The sequence below is a fragment of the Diadema setosum genome, chromosome 6, assembly GCF_964275005.1.
Source record: "Diadema setosum chromosome 6, eeDiaSeto1, whole genome shotgun sequence".
NCBI lineage: Eukaryota > Metazoa > Echinodermata > Echinoidea > Diadematoida > Diadematidae > Diadema > Diadema setosum.
The window spans coordinates 15607467-15625417 of NC_092690.1; the positions used below are offsets into that span (position 1 = coordinate 15607467).

Here is a 17951-nt window from a genome sequence, read left to right on the forward strand (position 1 = left end):
GGGAATTTAAAACAATGATAACGATAATAATCTTTACTCAGAACAGAAGTACTCAACTAAGTGCTGGAAAGCAGTTGAATGGAAAACAATACAAATAGGGAATGATACAAAACAAAGACAACACAGAACGAAACAGACAACTTGCATGCAAAATTAGATTGTGATTTCAGTTAAACTTTAAATACAACAATATTGTGAGTTCCCTGAATATCTATTGGCAATTTATTCCAAAGTTATGGACCTGCAGTAACAAGAAATGAACTATCCCCTATTCAGCATGAACTTTTGGTACAACACATCAACAGTCGCATTTACAACTTCTAACAGCGCGATTTTTAAAATCATGATATTTTGGTTCCACCGTTTACGCTTGCGCCAAAAAACATGCAAAGTTTGAGCTTCACGAAACATCGCGATTTTTTGGTCGGTAGTGCGCATGTGTAATTTACCTCTCTTCAACACGGTAGACGAGTGGAAGCGCGGGCTATTCGTATTTATTGCAGTGCAGTCTAGTTTGCTCAGAGTGTAAGAGTGTAAACTTATGGTAAAAATATATGGGTAGCTTGCTATATTAGATCAGTCACATAATATTATGTAGTTGGTGTGTAAAACTTCAGCTTAGTATGGGAAAGTTGATGAAAGTAGCATTCAGGAGGATCATGAAATTTCGCCGATATGACGAATGTGAGAAGTAGGACTTGAAGTTAGGACTGGTATTTCATCAGGCGGCAGCAAGGACTCACCACTGTTTTACCGACACTTGTTACGTACTTATACTGAGAGCAGTATGGGCACTCCCAAAATCAACGCATTTCTGGGAGAACATTATTTTGTTAAGTCGTTATGGGGTGATGATACGTGGTTGGAGAACTTCAGGTTTGTTACTAGTTTTCATATACAGCCCTACAATATAGTTCCATCAGGGAGGTGAGAGACCACGAGATCGACCGTTTACCTGTACAGCATGTACCCTGTACTCTGGCCTGCGGCCGACATACTCTCTACATGTTCCACAGAGGGATCGGGAGCACGCATAAACGCCCGGTGCAATCTGATACCGAAAGTCATGTGATGAAAATCGCAATATTGCTGCAGCTTGGGTTTACACTCGCTAAACTTCTCCTCAAACATCGTGATTTATCAAAAAATTGCACTCCGGCTGGCGATTTTTCTGGCGATGTTTCAAGGGCATTTGGGTGTAGTTGCTTAGCAACTTGCACCCAAATGTCGTGATTTTAGAAAAATCACAATTTTTCCAAGCAAGTGTAAATGGGCCTAATGAGGTTCAAGAGATAGAGTTCCAATTGGCTGTGATTATCCAAAAAGCTGTCAGTTTTCTACAGATAGACAAAAGAATTCCACAAGTGCATTTGTGCCTTGATGATTGTGGTTCGATAGTGACATCTTTTTGAGCAATCTGAAGATTCATTTTTAATGCTAATATCACATTCAGTATATTTTGCTTGTTCATGCATTAAAGGAAATTAAACTTCACTTACCGGTAATGATAAAGTATACAAAGCAAAAGTCAATCCCCCCCCCCAAAAAAAAAAAATATTGTGAGAAAGTGTAAATCTGAGCTGTATGTCATAAAGTTGTGAAATTGAACTCTCCTGGAAAGTCAAATTCATCATTTTTCTGATTTCTGACAAATGAAACTGGTTTAGTACATTTTTTTTCAGATAATTATTTACAAATTGATATGTCAGATTATTGTCCAGACATGCCAAGGACTAGCAATTCTCATTTTTATATCAGCAATATTTGCGCAATTCTATTCGCACATTCCCTATTCTGTACCATCATTTACTGTTCATCTTTGATAAGTAGGGGATGGTGAAAAGTCATTACCATCATAAAGACATATCTTCCTCAGAGAGTGTCTGGTCATCATGTAATGAGACATGAATCCATCAGTTACATTCAGACAGTGATCCTTAACTTTGAGGATAAGCTAACTTCTAGGATAAGCTCATAGTTAAGTAAGGGGCGCCAAGAGTGGCATGGTCTCTTTTATCACGAAAACAGTCAATTTGTCACAAAATTACAATTTCATCGACAAAGTTGTCATTTCTTTGACGAACTGTCATTTCGAGAAAAGAAAAATGACCGATTTCATGATGAAAGATACCATGCAACAATTGGCACCCCATACTTAAGTACGAGCTTATCCTCGAAGTTAAGGATCACTACTGTCTTCCTATCTGTGGGGCAGACCTAGTTTGGCACATACTTCAAAATGTTTGAATGGCAACATCCAACATGGGACCAAAGGGAATAAGACTGTTGAGACTTCATCCCTGAAACATCCTTGAACACAATAATCAAATGGAGTCAGAGAAGTATTAATACTGTAAAGTTCCGTGTATAAGACGCACCCATGTATAAGACGCACCCCTACTCTCGGACCTAAAATACTTTCTTTTCACGGTATTCATCGGACATCGGCAAAATATGGAAGACGCAAAATGTGAAACTTGTCTCGGTACTCACTTGCTATGGTTTTGCCTTTCTATCGTAGGGGTACAAGGGTATGGTATCATCAAAGATCGTACTCAGAGTGTACAGTACGATCTTTGCTATCATACTCGCATATTGGCGCGTGTCAGACTGGAAGCACAATGTTAGAGGGATCGTACGCCGAGACGTACGGTGTGTACGGTACACTCACTGTTGTTTCGCCTCGGATTACCAGTAACACATGTGTCTCTTGTACCATGCTTGTATGCAGTGCTAGCCTTTTGCAATAAGGCAGCTCGCTATCAGCACACGCACACAGACAGCAATGTAATGGACTTGCACACGCAGCGCGCAATGGGCAAGCGCACTCTGATCCGATCGCTGTGTGCACGCGAGTCCATTGTGAGAGCCTCCGCCACCTTTGCAAAAGGCTATGTGAAGAGCTAGCAAACGAACGCCATGGATATGCATACTATAGTGCATGCTTGGCACATTGTTCACATTTTACGGTGACATAGGGTCGATCCTACTCCGTATTTTACAGCTTTTGTCTATGGCCAGATTGATACTAGTACATCGATAAGTTTTATGGTATCGGTAATTCAGTAATGATATCTGTATATCGTGTATTTACAGCTACTAGGTTGGCTGTTGGTAGCTTGGCAGACCGATATACATCGGTATAGTTTTAATGATACATCGCGTATTTACAGCTGTTGTCTACGGCCAGATTGATACATCGTTACTACACAAGGCCAATGTAAGTTTATCCCGTATTTACAGCTGTTGTGTGTGTCCAGATTGATACATCGCTCGTTTATCCGTACGTTGTAATGATTGCTTACCCTCCGGATGTCGATGGGCGTAAATGACCCCAAGTTGACCTTATAAAATTGGGTGTACGTGACAGATTTTTTTCCGTGATTTGACTGTATAAGACGCACCCCCGATTTTTCATATTTTCCGACGGAAAAAAAGTGCGTCTTATACACGGAACTTTATGGTGGTTGCCTATCACAAAGGTATACTGAACAAGAGAAATATGGGGCTGTGCCATGGGCACAATGAAACATGAACAAGGGGATTTTGAACAGAATTTGTGATTCTATGAGCAACCAAGGTAATAACTGAAGCACAGGGGTGATGGAATCATTTTTTTTTCTTATGTGAGTTATCATATGTGCAGCTGTATTCTGAAGTTTTTGAAGACCTGAAAGCTGATAACCGGGCAAATGAAAGAAATGAACATTACAAACATCTATTTTAGAGGATATAAAGGCATGTACATGAATGAAATTTATGATTTAAATAGTATGAGTAAGTAGTTGTTAATCATCATTTGTGATGATATTGCATATGTATGTATGCATATATGCAGATATACTGATATCCCTGCAATATTGAGAAAATCAACTATATATGAAAGTGTTAAGTCACCTACGTATCATCATAGATAGCATCACAGACATTACAGAATTAAAAAAAAAAATCTGCTGAATAATATATGGCTGAAAATATCAAAAATTGTTAGCTGTGAGAAATATCATGTTTACAATACACATAAAACACATTGCAAGTACATTACAAGCGATGGAACTAAAACTGAAACATATTGACATAAAATATATCATACACCATTACATTAACATAATACTTTGTACATCAATCCATCATATACAACTAAAGCATGTACTATTGACATGTAGGACCCCGTTTACAGTGCGGGGCCGGGCTCGGCCGCGGCCGAGCCTGGCCTCAATTGCGCGGCCGAGCCTCGCAATTTTGTCCGTTTACACTGCTGGGCTCGGCCGCGCTTTTAATTCAAACCTTTCAATGTTTTGTCGTAGTGGCGCTCTGCTTGTAAACAAACGCAATTTGGTATAGCCTGGTTTTCAGACCCTTTGCCAACTGATTCCGTGGCGACGATGTCGCCGTTCGGCCAAAGGCCTTTGCCGAAGGAAAAATCCTTTGCAGGACAAAACCACCTTAAACTATACTAGTTTTCCACGTTGAGGGGGTTGATATCGTGAATAGCAAAATAGTACGGGCAGAGGGTCTGGAAGTCAGACTAAAATTGGCCGCGCATTTGGCCCAGTTTGCGTTTACACCAAGAAGAGGCCGGGCTTGGCCGCGGCTCGGCCGTGGCCGAGACCACCTCCAGAGCGAGGCCAAATGCGAGGCCAATTTTGGCCTCGCATTTGGCCTTTTGCGCGTTTACACTGAAGCGGGGCTGGGCTCGGCCGCGGCTTGGCCGCGGCCGAGCCTCGCACTGTAAACGGGGTCTAAGTTTTGTACAATTATTCAAATGACAAAGTGAATGGACATGCTTGTTCTATGTTTTCTTATGTATGTTTTGTAGGTTGTCTGTGTCTATGTGTATGACTAGTCTATATAACAAGACCTATACTTACAGGCTGTAAATACATCATCCATCTTTCTATAACTTAGACAGCTTGTTGATATGAGAGTACTAAAATGTGATATGTCTTAAACGCTATTTTTTTTTCAAGCCCTCTTGGAGCACAGTGGTTATTTGAGTGTATTTTGTGGTGACAGTGAAAATGCGTTGAAATCAAATATAAGCAAACAAATAAGGCAATAATGCATATGATTGACTCACCATGGACAACGAGCTCAAAGTTGTGGATGATCTGCTGGTTCACATTGGTCGCTTCACACTTGTACATCCCATTGTCAGTGACATTAAGTGTGTCAAAGGTGAGTCTTGACCAGGCCACCCTTTCTGAGTAGGTCACTTCAATGATGGTGTGACTGGTGTTGGTCAAGATCTCATCATTCTGCAATGAGTTTGAATAGACAATTGAAAGTCATTTGATGATAGGATCACATCACATCCAGCTAGTGCAGTCGCTTGTCAGGGATATACTTTCTACTTACAATGTACTCACTATTCATGATCGACTGTACGTACCTGCCACATATAAGCTATCTGGAAGCCAGCCTGAATGTGTTTACTCTACTATACTACTGTGCAAATATATGAGAATCCGTTGTGTTCGTGTTAATTTGGTTTATTTTGGCAAAGATGGGATTAATCACCTATCAGTGCTCAGATATACTAGCACATTGGGCTTGGAATGCATCAACAAGAAAGGGATCGCAGGGAGCATTACTTTGTGGGATTATTTTTGCCACAGACAAAATAACATCACTACGATGATGTTTTTCATTCTGGCAGTGTACGGATCATCATGGGAATCAATTGCTTGATCTGGTCAGTGTCCATGTTCCCTGCACTGACGGAACAACACCATGCTGGCAACCTGGGATGATAAACGCACATACCAAAACACAGGAAAAAAGCACAATACACAGGAGGCGTCCAACGTGTACGGAATTGCACTGCATGATATAAAGAACAAGCGGATGCAGTGAAAGCTTAGAGTGATAGGTACATTGTAAAAGCTAAAAATGTCCAGATATTTGCATCATGATGGTGAAAGACAATCAAGTCCTGGTTAAAGATTTGGTTCCTGTACTTTGGTTAAAAATGTCATTCTCAAGCTAAAATTCAGCTTGAAATGTCATTGGTATTTCTATTTGGTAATAGAAATAGAAATAACATCAACAATTATTGTATAAAATGACAGGGCAATAGGTCGAAGCTCAAGGGTAAAAGTCATCAACTTCACAACTAAAATATAATTTTCTGATAATGAATTTCACTAGGTAAAAGTCCATGTATACTTTTTTTTTTGTGATGCATGGAAATAGATAGGAAATACTTTTTGTGTGCAGAGAAGGTTAAGGGTAAATCCTCAGTCAATATCAATGAAATTATGAAAAAAAAAATGTAATGTTATGTGAGGGAACTATGTTCTTATTGACGATGTAGTAAATGCAAGACAAGCAGACTCTGATGCATCTCAGTTGAAAAAGTGGAATTGCTTGAGATTGTCACACAAGATGATTTTGGGCATCAAGAAACGGGCATAGAAATTAAGCTGTATGGCTATTTTTTCAACTTTTAGCTATTTTCAAAATAAAGACAAAAGTGGGAATTTCAGCATTTTGTCTTGATCTTTGCCCCCCTGGCCCAAATCTTTCCCTAAATAATCATTTACCAGTATGCACTGAGCCAGTATGTACTAAGTTTCATGAACATACCGAGAGCAATTTTTGAGTTTTAAAAAAAGTGAAATTTTAGCATTTTCACTTGACCTTTGACCCCATATCCTAAAACTTCATGCAGAGAATCTTTACCTGGTAAGACATACACTAAGTTTCTTGAAAATTGTAGAGATATTGGGGGGTGGGGGACTTGACCTTGACCTATGACCTTTAATCTTGAGCTTGTGTGCCCAACAGTTTACAGTCACAGCTTTGTCCACTCATACACATGTCAAGTTTCACTTGGATGCCTCAAACAATGCTTAAATTACACTGTCCACAAAATTGATTACAAACAGACAGACAACCAGAAAACATACCTCTGGCAACGCTTTGTGTTGTGGAGGCATAAAAAAGAAAAATGATATAAAATGACCAAAAGGAGAAACATGCAGGTTACTGCCCTTCTATGTTCATGGTTGTTGTCTCTAAGAAGAATTTTCACTCTCAGTAACAAAGGATTAAGTCATGTGTTGATTTCGCAACTTAAGTTTCCTGCGTGCATTCCACAACATGTAGATACAATGTACAGCTAAAATACCATCATGCAATAACCTAACTCTAAACTGCTCTCCTGGAAAAGTTTGAAAAACAGGATGCTAGTCCATTTATAATGCATACATGTCCATTTGTCACACCTACTGCCCCTCAGATCAATAACATGTGCCAAGTAATTCTAACATTGTTTAACATATGCCTGTGCAGCCTCTCAAGTCAAGTCTGTTTATTTTAAGCAAAATATGATTTTGAAATGAACAATGGATTTCACACGCACACATGGACCGTTAGTCTTGTTGACATTGTCTATATCTTGATCTGTGCATGTTCAGCCAGATTAAATATGTATTCCCAAATCTAAGGAATGAAAAGTCTAAGAATCAAAGCTTCTTTTACTAGCAGGTTTGAATGTATACAACCAAATTTTACACTCTAAATCACATTATCTATATTTTGACCTCACCCTGCAACCTTTATCCTCTTGTAACAGATCCTAGTCTGTTCACATCCAAATGGTCATAGTCTAGTTCGAGTTCAAATGTCCTTCACTTATCATGGCAGTAAGAAATCATTATACCTTAAACAGAAAGGTGGATGGACAGAATAGTAACCCTGAGATCATTACAAATTACAGCCTAAACAGTCAAGGGAGCATCTCTTTTAACAGTATGTATGCCATTAGCTACCTATCACACCGAGAATATAATGTGATATTTTGCTGAGTTACATGCCTAATTCATCACAAGAAAATCTGCACCTCATTGAAAGAAGAAAAAGGAATGAGAGAGAGAGAGAGAGAAAAAAAAAAGAAAAAAAAAGCTGACTGCTGCAGAAGCTGACTTGGCCCTTTAGGCTCTGTTCAGGGAGTCCCCCCTCCTTCCTCCTGTTGAGTCACACATTAATACCCCCTCACCACTTCCTGTCTCTCTCAGCCAGGTACAACACTCTCCCTCTATGTCACATGACCACAATAAAAAAGGGTCAGGAGACTGAGTGTATGTGCATGAACACATGCCTGTTATGAAGACCAGCGTTCCATTTTCCTTGTCATTCCACATGACCCAACTATACTGATTGATTTTGAAATACTTAATCTTCTCTGACTGTATGTCTAGTGCTCAATTAAAAAGCTGCAAATCATTTCCAGTGGTTCCAGCTGGTTTATCACTGAATTTCTATTTGATTTTACATAACACTTTGCACAGCCTCTAAACAATATGGATAAAATAAGTAAATAAGTGAGAGGTAAATGTAACAGACGACAATTTTTATGAGACAGCTGACAATACACTGTACATGGAAATCTCAATAGATTTACATTGCAGAAGTGACTCTCGGCCTAATTGTAATAGCCCCCTTTCACAAGTAAATCCAATCTTCTTATTCCATCATTATATTCACTGACAAAACTATTCCAAAATGATCAACATTACTAAATACAGGAATACAATACATAAACTGGGGAAATTGAATGGAAAAGAGGAAGCTGAAAATAATGAAAGTCATGATAAAGACACTATTCTACAGTTCCACACAAATATTCTAACATTTACCTCATTCATGATTCTTGAAACTACATTTGACATTTGGGCCAAGTACTGCACATAAACATTTTATATTGACCAACATTCTGGTTTGACAACATTAAGGAAATCATCTCTGACTTTCCTCACTGTCTGCAGATGATTATTGTGAGTGAAATACTATGACAAATTTATACTTGGCATTGCATCATGAACAAGATAAGTCATATTGTTGGGTTATCCTACAGAAACAGCCCCTTTGAAATAATGAGACAAATTTAACTTAAAGAACTTATTTTACATGGAAATATGTTGTGGTTACCTTACGTAAACTTGAAGGAAAAATTATGAGTGAACATTCTGGTGAAATCAGATATATGTGATGCGCTCCGTCGGAATGAGTCAAAAGTCGCAAAAAATGAAATCGTAGTTATGCCTATATGTGAATTCTACAGACTCTAAGCTTTACACTGATATATAATACAACTCATTTCGACATCCCTATAGATCATAAAAACGAATATTAACTACGCTTATGATGTCAGTCCATTTTCTAAATAACGGAGAAAATCGCTCTCAAAGTTCAGGCTATGTTCAAGCTCACGACCTGTTTCTTTCACGGGACGAAACAATACAACAGTCCTGCTTAGCGACGGCGTTTACGCTCCATCGCACGCACTACCATATAAGGCGATAGCTTGGGTGTGTAAGATAATTAACCAATCGCAGGACAGGGTCCCGTTGCTAGAAACTTTGCGTTTAAACGCAACTTGCAACTGATTGTCACTGGCCAATCAAAATCATTGTTGCATGCATGTCTTCTTAATAGGGCAGACCCTGAGCCAATCAGAATGGTTGTTTCAAAATTAGCAATTATTTGCAATTGATTGCAACTTTCTTGCAACGGGGGGGCCCAGGTCTATCATTAACGATTCTGACCAATACGGCAGCCCGAATGTAAACTTCGGTGCGTTTGTCCGTTTGTGTCCGTGCCGCTGCCGCCGCATGAATGAGTCGGTATGCGTTGTGTGTCGGCTGCGGTGTAGTTTGCCGCAAGTTTTGAACTCACAAACAATAGGAAACAGTAGAAAGAAAAAAAGGCACGCAATGCGTATTACGAGAAGCGTCTTTTAGTGAGGGCGTTGATCGCTTCCATTCTCCTCCCATGTTGTTGTCAATGGAAACGTTTAGCAAGTTCCAATAGCTAAATAGAACCTGTGAACCCATTGTAGAGGGGAGTTCAAAAGACAGCATCGGTAGAGAAAATCAATGAAGTTGATTAACGATAGTCGTCTTTTGAGATCGTGTTCTTTGCATGTACTAAAAACCCTCAAATTATGCACATGGTCGTAATGTTGCAGAGCATCAAAGACTGCTTTCGCGTCTGTTCTGATGCAGCTGTATACAGTCGTAACATTCTGAATTCCCGCCATATTAGGCACATTCCTTTATAGACGTTGCGTCCACAGTAATTATCGCTTATCACACTTGCCAATGCTGCACATACTATACGTATCAGAAGCAAAGGTTGATGTAGGCCTGAGAGCTTCACGTTGGGTTTATATTATGATTGTATCATAAATATACTTCTTATTCTCGGTCACTTTTGTAATGCCATAGCATATAAAGAACCATTAACTTGTGGCTTAAGCTTAATGTTTTTTACATCATATTTTTATAGTTACAATCTTTCTGCATTTGAGATAGATAATTATACTGACAAATATTCGGAATCAATACTTAGGCCTTCCTCATTTCATTTTGTATTCACAAACCTTACTGAAATAAAAATGATTGCTTGATTACTTTCGGGTAAAGGAACCACCGGAAAAGGAACCGCATTTGATTTTCTTGTTAACGAACCTAAGCTAATAGCAAACCATATTTCATTGTGTGATTAACAAACCTTCAGAACAATCAATTGTATTACCCCCCCCATAAAAAAGCATTTCAATGTCATGCGTTGTCAACAGTGATAAAAGGCCCGTTTTTATTTCGTAGTGTGTCTCAGTACTCCTGTGTTTATTTTTAAGGATGTGCCTCTCTTTATGATTGCGATTGATGTTCAACTATTTCTTTCCCGCAAGCTTGAAAAGGAAGAAGCTAAAATTGAGGCAAGGAGACGAGTTTTCTTCCATGAGATACAATCATTAAGACATACATCTATTCCCGAAAGTTGTGTGATTGCTTATGCGCTAAAGAATTATGTCCATTACATGTATCAGGCACTATACAAAACGGTTGAAATGTGCTGAAAGTCGAACTTCGTTTTTCTTTTTCTATTTCCATTTCAAGCGGGGATAGACTAGAAATTAGTTTGTCTATACTGGCAGGAGACATTAGTTTTCCAGTACATACTCCGCATTTAAACAGTCGCCATATTTTCGTGGTCAGAATCAGATAATGGACATGTGATATATTATAAAAATGAAAATACAAAACAACGAACATGTCATATGTACAAATATTATGAATTTATACTTACCTGTAATATTCTGCATAAAAAACAAGCACGCCAATTAGATAATTTAATAGAATTAATAGAACACACTGTACACAGCGATATCATGCATGGCAGATCCACCGATCAAATCAAATTCAATTGGTGAGAAAGCTAAATGAAGTTAAAAAGTTGACTTCTTTACGTTTCTCTTTCAATTTATGAAAACAGAATTACATTGTACATCTATTGAAGCGGATTGTCTCTGTTGCGAACGATCGTCATACATGTATATAGCACTGTTAGTCTTCTGAGCAAATCCGAAACCCTAGATACTTTAATTTTTGCTTGATAATGTAATAACCCTTATAACTTTATAAAGGACTCGCAAATTCAAAGTTTCAAACCGTATACTAAAACATTACATTGTACACGATGTATTTTAATGCGTTGTGCGTTAATAGCATCAATCTGCCTTTTATTTTCCGTACGTAAAGCGCACAGAAACGTAACCAAATGTTACCAAATACAGTGGAATGCATTGTACGGCGTGGTATACTATTATCATTAGAAGTATATCCCATTCCTTTTTACTTTTATTTGCTTGAAGCAGTAGTCAAACCATGTGTCATTTTCGTAGCGACATCACTTAGGAATTAGAATGTATGAAGATAATCGTTACTTAATTATTTTGCGCTAATAGCATTTACATTTTCCAACTGTTATTGACAGGATTATGTTACTGTGATGGTTACGATTACGAATGTTGGTTATGAATTCAAAAGACTGGTTCATTAATCGAACTATAAAGGTAATAGCCGTTTTGAAAGTAGTTCGGTACAAGTCCAAAACGCAATCGAAGTCATCGTCATAGGGGGAACTGATAGCTCTAGAAAACCTGTTTAGGCCAGTAAAGATTGCCGTATGCAATCTTTGTAGAAAGTTTTGACTTTAGCCATCTTTTGAGTATTTTGAGAAATTACATAAAGAACTATTTGTTTTGATTATGTCAAGAATTAGTTTGAACTATGAGAATAAAAAGGCGCGGTTACCTCAACAATGTCGTAGTGCGATTAGACATGATGGGTAAAGTGAATTCATGACTTGTTGACTTATCCTTACGGAATTGATGATCACTTCTGTAAACCATCAGTTAAATCTTGTAGATGATACCTCTGTAATCGTAGTCAAAATTCTTTTGAGCGATGAGACGAAAACAAACAAACAAAATTCCATGTATCATCACTCGAGTTTCCAACATTTGGAGTCACCCGACCAACAATAAGTGCCGAATCAAATGGAACATTATATTGTGGGATAGCAGACTGTGTTACGATTTTTAAATATTGCGAGCAATTGTTAAAAAAAAAGAAAGAGAAAATGGGGCAAAGTTCAAGAAATTCGAAAAAGCATGTAAATGCAGGCGATCATGTTTAATAGTCTAAGTAAGAGATTACAATCGGCCATGCGGATGTATATGATTGCCTTATTTACATGTCTGATTTTTGTAAACTATGTTATATTCAAATTTAAGTTTCCTTCCCTCGATAAAAGTTGTGTTGGGTTTTCGCTAAAGGCATTTATTAGGAAACGCTATAAAAACGACAACAAATGCCTACTATACATCAAAAGATGACCTATACATACATGAAACACAAAAATTCTGTACGTTCTGATATAATGCAACTGCTTGTTTGTTTGTTTGTTTGTTTGTTTGTTTTGAATTACCATGGTCTTTGTCGGGGTAAAGATGAAGAAAAATAGTAAAGTGTATCACTCTCAAATCCGGATTATTGCGATATGTGTGTATTCCCGCCCTTTCTATACAGGTTAACGATTTAAGCTTGGTATGCTTTTATAAAAGCCTGGTGTCACGCAGAAGAACTGATTCCGCAATCGCTTTTAACTTTTCATAAAATTCACGTTTTAAGATAGTAACGATAGCTTGTAAGAGAATAAAGTAAGTTAGCGTCCCTGACTGTGGTTCTGAACACAAAAGGGGACTGAAAAATTCTTTTACAAATTAGCAGACATAATGCCAATCCTCCAACACTGTTGCTCCATTACAGTATGTCACTGATTCTGCTATCAATGGCGAAGAAAGAATACTGGTTGCGTGATTATCCACCCCTTGATAGCAGGAAGTTTACCTCTCATTGTTCAAGGCTTCGTTGATGCGGGGTTTACTCGGATAAAAGGCGTGAACAGTGTCGCCCGAGTTCTTTCATTCGAATTCCTCACAATACACAATTCAATAGGCAATTAGTGCTGCTACTTCGCAAAGCTGTTAGCCAAATTCTTTGCAGACTTGACCTCTCACATGTCAGCTACACGTAATACACGACAAACAGCTATCATTACAAACATTCTGATAAAAAAAAATGAAGAAGCACACTTTTGAGTAGCGACACAGCTTTCTGTCACTTTCTCAAATAGGTCTTACTTCTAAAAAATACACAGATGACAAGAGTCAGAATATCCTCCAAAGGGAACACGAGCTATTTGGGCATAATAATAATGTTTGTCTACCGATTTCTCTCCATGCCGTCACGGCCCAAACCATCATAAGTAAATAGGGCAATAATTTTTATTAACCAGGGAAATAATATTACGCATTACATACATTTGGCTAATTATCGACTTTATAAAAACGAGAATAATTGACAACTTAGGCCCTACTATATCTCCAAAGATGAACTTTAAACAGCAAGTCACATACCAGGGAACGAAAGTTATAATCATTTGACCGAATTCATTAATGAGGCCAATAACCGTTGTAAAAGTACCACACGCATCACTAGAGAGGTTTCATGTTCGAATATGTGATCATTTTAGCTCATTGATAAAGTATCATAAATTTTGCATGATCGTCGTTGGAATAAAATTTTTCAGCGCCATTTGTGCGTCGCATCAATCACCACTTCATGAAATGTGGTGCATGTATCAAACGCAACTCGCTGGTCATGCAATTGATAGCCTTGGTCAGCTCACTATTATTGCGTAATTCTAAAGCCCTCGCCGCCGCCGCAGCCGCACGCACCATGCTTTGTTTTGTCTTCAATGGGGTCAAGAGCAATGCTTCATTAGCATAAGCCCTAGCAACGGAGGCGGAGTCTCGATCGGGCGAGAACAATAGGTGCGAAACGCAACGCAAAGGCGAGCGTTCGAAAAAAATGTAACCGAAAAAAATGGTCTCAGAAAAACTGTGATTTGGGACACTTGTACTCATTTTTACACGCTGAAAGTTTCTGTACAAATAGATAAAACATCAAGGAATCAAAATCCGTCATAAAAAAATTTCGACCCGAGCAGTGCTTCCCCTTCATTTTCGGCTCATTACGGGAAAACTCCCTGTGCGACATATGACTCATTTTGTTGGAGCGTCACACATATACCGAGGTGAAATTCACTTCAAATATATATATGCCAGTCATTGACCATGATGTTCTTTAGGGATATACACTCAGAAAAAATAAATAAATAAAGAATGCAAACACTTTTCCATAGTTCATATTTCCAAATAGAACATTTGGCTAGATATTGATGTCTTATATACCACGTTAAAGGTAATTCAATTGGCTATCAACCTGGTAGGTCATTGACTCTTCATGTGCCATGGTGTGGTGTAAATCCCATGTGTGCCATATCATTCTACAATAGTAATGTAGTCATGCTTTGGGAAACGTTCTGCTCTTTAAAATCTTAGTTAATTTTGCGGCATTTGTGTTACCCTGAACATGTAAAAATGAGCAAAGTTGTAGAGAAAATGCCACGCTTTGCTTTGATATAACTTGGTTCTCAAATCGATGATTTTTTTTTTCTTTCGAATGACCAATAGCAGCATTATCATAAATGCATGAATTTTCCATAGAAAACAGCGTCAGAAATTTAGAATTTACTCACAAAATCAGTACGGTACACCGCTTCATAGTCAATCACAACATATAATGCAAGCTACATGTGACAGGAATAGAATTGCAAGAAATGCTTCATAGCACTGGGGCATTTGGCGATTTAACAATTGGTTTGTGGGTTTAGGCACAATATGCGAATTTGGCGTGCAGTCGGCTGAGTCAGGCATGCGAACGTGGCACATAAAGAGTTAAATTGGGAAACTTTAAGCATGAATGACTACATTCATTTGTCTCTTTCAAGGCACAAAAGTAAAACTTGAAAAAATGGACAAGCTCTAATTCATGTGTATGTGCTCTTCTATGTAACAATGAGAACAAAAGATAATGTTTACACAATACATTAAATAAATACAAATTAACTTATAAATATTACCAACTGACCTTCATCTTCGTGGCCCCAAAGATAAAGAAAGGTAAAAAAATAATGGAGAAAATGAAGGTTCTTCTGTAAAAACTCAAATATAAAATGACATTAGAGAAGAGGAAATATTAATAAAAATCGTTCAAATTTGAAATGTTCTTTGAAATAAAAAAAAAATAGAAATGATATTTGGTTCTTGAATTTGTCTCATGAATTCTTCAAATACAGAAATAATAACCACTTTAGAACTTTTGTGGTTTTCTCTCTATGTCATTTGAATTTGAGTTGACAAAAAAAATCTTATTTTCCCCTTTAGTCTGACTTATTTTTGTTTTTCATTAATGTCTCCCACTGTATTTAGTTGATCTTTTGTTATCAATGCTCATGAATGACAAAATATCAATTTCTGCAATTGTTACTTTTGTGCCTTTGGAGACAAAAAGAATTTGTTCACTCATGCAAAAAAAAAAAATCTTGTTCTATTAACCTACTGGGTTGGTAGTCAATTATAGATAACCTTTAATATGGTATATGACACAAGGATTTTTACCAAAATCTTCTTTATGAAAAATATGTAATGGAAAATTGTTTACTTTCCTTTTTCTGCTAAGTATACAATGATATAGAAATATCTAAATACTTTGGTGTTCGGTACAGGAATGCATTCCTGTTGAAAGAAAAAAAGAAAATATTTACAGTTAGATACAAAGTCCAAATATATGTTTATCTTGAGATCTGTATATGTAGTAATATAATAATACACTATGAAAGCTTCCTTTGAAAGTGTCATACAAAAATTAGACCCCAAATGTAATACTAGTACTATTTCCAATTCAAATTAACAAATTTGTTTTAACAATTTGTTTACAGGCAAAGTATCAAATTTACCTATATTAGTAAGATTTCCACCTTTAATCCCTCTTCTGACTCTTAGCTAAGTCTACATATAGTATCACTTGTGTGCTGGCACCTGACATATGTTAAAATTACACCAGAGCTGAAATATTCTCTATCTGGTTGACAGGAACAATCAATTTACGGGGAACCTAAAGTGTATGGGCTTGGTGCATAGCATTCTCTCTAGGCTAAAGGATAAAAAAAAAAAAATCTTAAACACATGTTATTCAAGCTCTGTACTATGGGGAAATGCAATCTTCAAACACTATTTTTTTTTAAACTATTCCTCCCCATTTCCAGCATTTTCATAAGATAGTCATTTCATTTCATTTATCATTTCATTTATTGTCTGTTTTTAAGTTAATTTATGTATTCAGATTCTCTAAAAATCATGATTTTGTTGGAAATGGGAAAAAATATGAAATAAAAATGGACAGCAGACACTGACGTTCTACAGAGTTATGTGCATGCACACATATACACAGAGATATTGGAAGAAAGGGATAGACATGAAGCCATTGTAGATCTATATTCTAGATGAAAAATCATGATACTTGTTATATCAATTTGTCATTAAACTACTTCAGGCATATAATCCCATGTATTACTTTTGACTGCACAGGAAGCTTCATATTTTGATATGCTTTAACATCTTTGAAGCTGTTGTATAATCTTAGTCTTGAATGCTATTAAAATACAAGAAGGAACACATAAAGTTCATATTCTCCTAACTTTTTCAAAAACATCTTTGTAGAGTTTTTGCAATATTTTACATAAAGTCTAAAAACCTGGAACCAATTTGGATCTGTCTTTCTGGTCTTCCTCACATCAACAGAATTCTTGCTCATTTGTTGGTATGATTTGGTATTAGAGTCTGAGTCACTAATTCTATGTGCATTTGAATGTGGCAAATTAAGGATTACATAGATTACCAAAACTGTCCTGTCTACAGTATTCTCCTTGAATGAAAAACCTTTTTAGACAACAAATGCCAAATCCTCATCTATTCATTTTTATTCAAAACTTTTGAAAATCAGGAACACCTACAAGCATAGTGATAGCAAAACTCATTGTTTTCAAGCATTGGAAAGCTCAGCAAAACTATGTAGGCATGTCTTAATCAGACCAAAATTCAAACCAGCAGGCTATTTTGCGGTTTAGGTAATGTGACATTACAAATGTGCATCTTTATTAGCTCAAATACGGCCCACTTGGGAAATAAGCCCGAGGTTGACACATGCGTTCTCAGCTCGCAAATTTCGCACAGCCACAGAACTCTATGTAGAGTTTTGGATATCTCTCCATCAACCCAAAATTTTCTCAATCCCATCATTTCAACCGCATGCTGAGCCCACAGAACTCTACGTAGAGTTCTGTGGGCTCAGCATGCGATTGAAATGATGGGATTGAGAAAATTTTGGGTTGATGGAGAGATATCCAAAATAGTGTGCTATTTCACAAATTAGACCACGATGTTTTTTGAAAATATCTGGATCGAATAGCATGCTATTTGCTACTTCATTGCACAAATAGTGGGTTAATTTGACATCAGGCTAATTTCCTAGCCACAAAATAGTGTGCTATACAATTAAAACCTTGGTCAGATGAAGACAGGCCTAATATGCGTTTTCACATCAGCCCGATGTTTTGAAATAGCGCGCTATTTTCTGACTTGGGAAATTAACCCGATCACGAAATAGTGCGCTATTTGATAATGTGAATACGAA

The 17951-nt window shown here is 37.3% G+C and overlaps 1 protein-coding gene across 1 annotated transcript in view; it reads right to left on the reverse strand.

Annotated features, from left to right (window-relative positions):
* Nucleotides 1-17951, reverse strand: part of LOC140229972 (contactin-5-like) — a 99262-nt gene that overhangs the window by 37625 nt on the left and 43686 nt on the right. The window contains exon 7 of the mRNA XM_072310169.1: nt 5081-5258. Coding sequence (XP_072166270.1) covers nt 5081-5258 — 178 coding nt within the window. The remainder of the gene's footprint in view (nt 1-5080; nt 5259-17951) is intronic.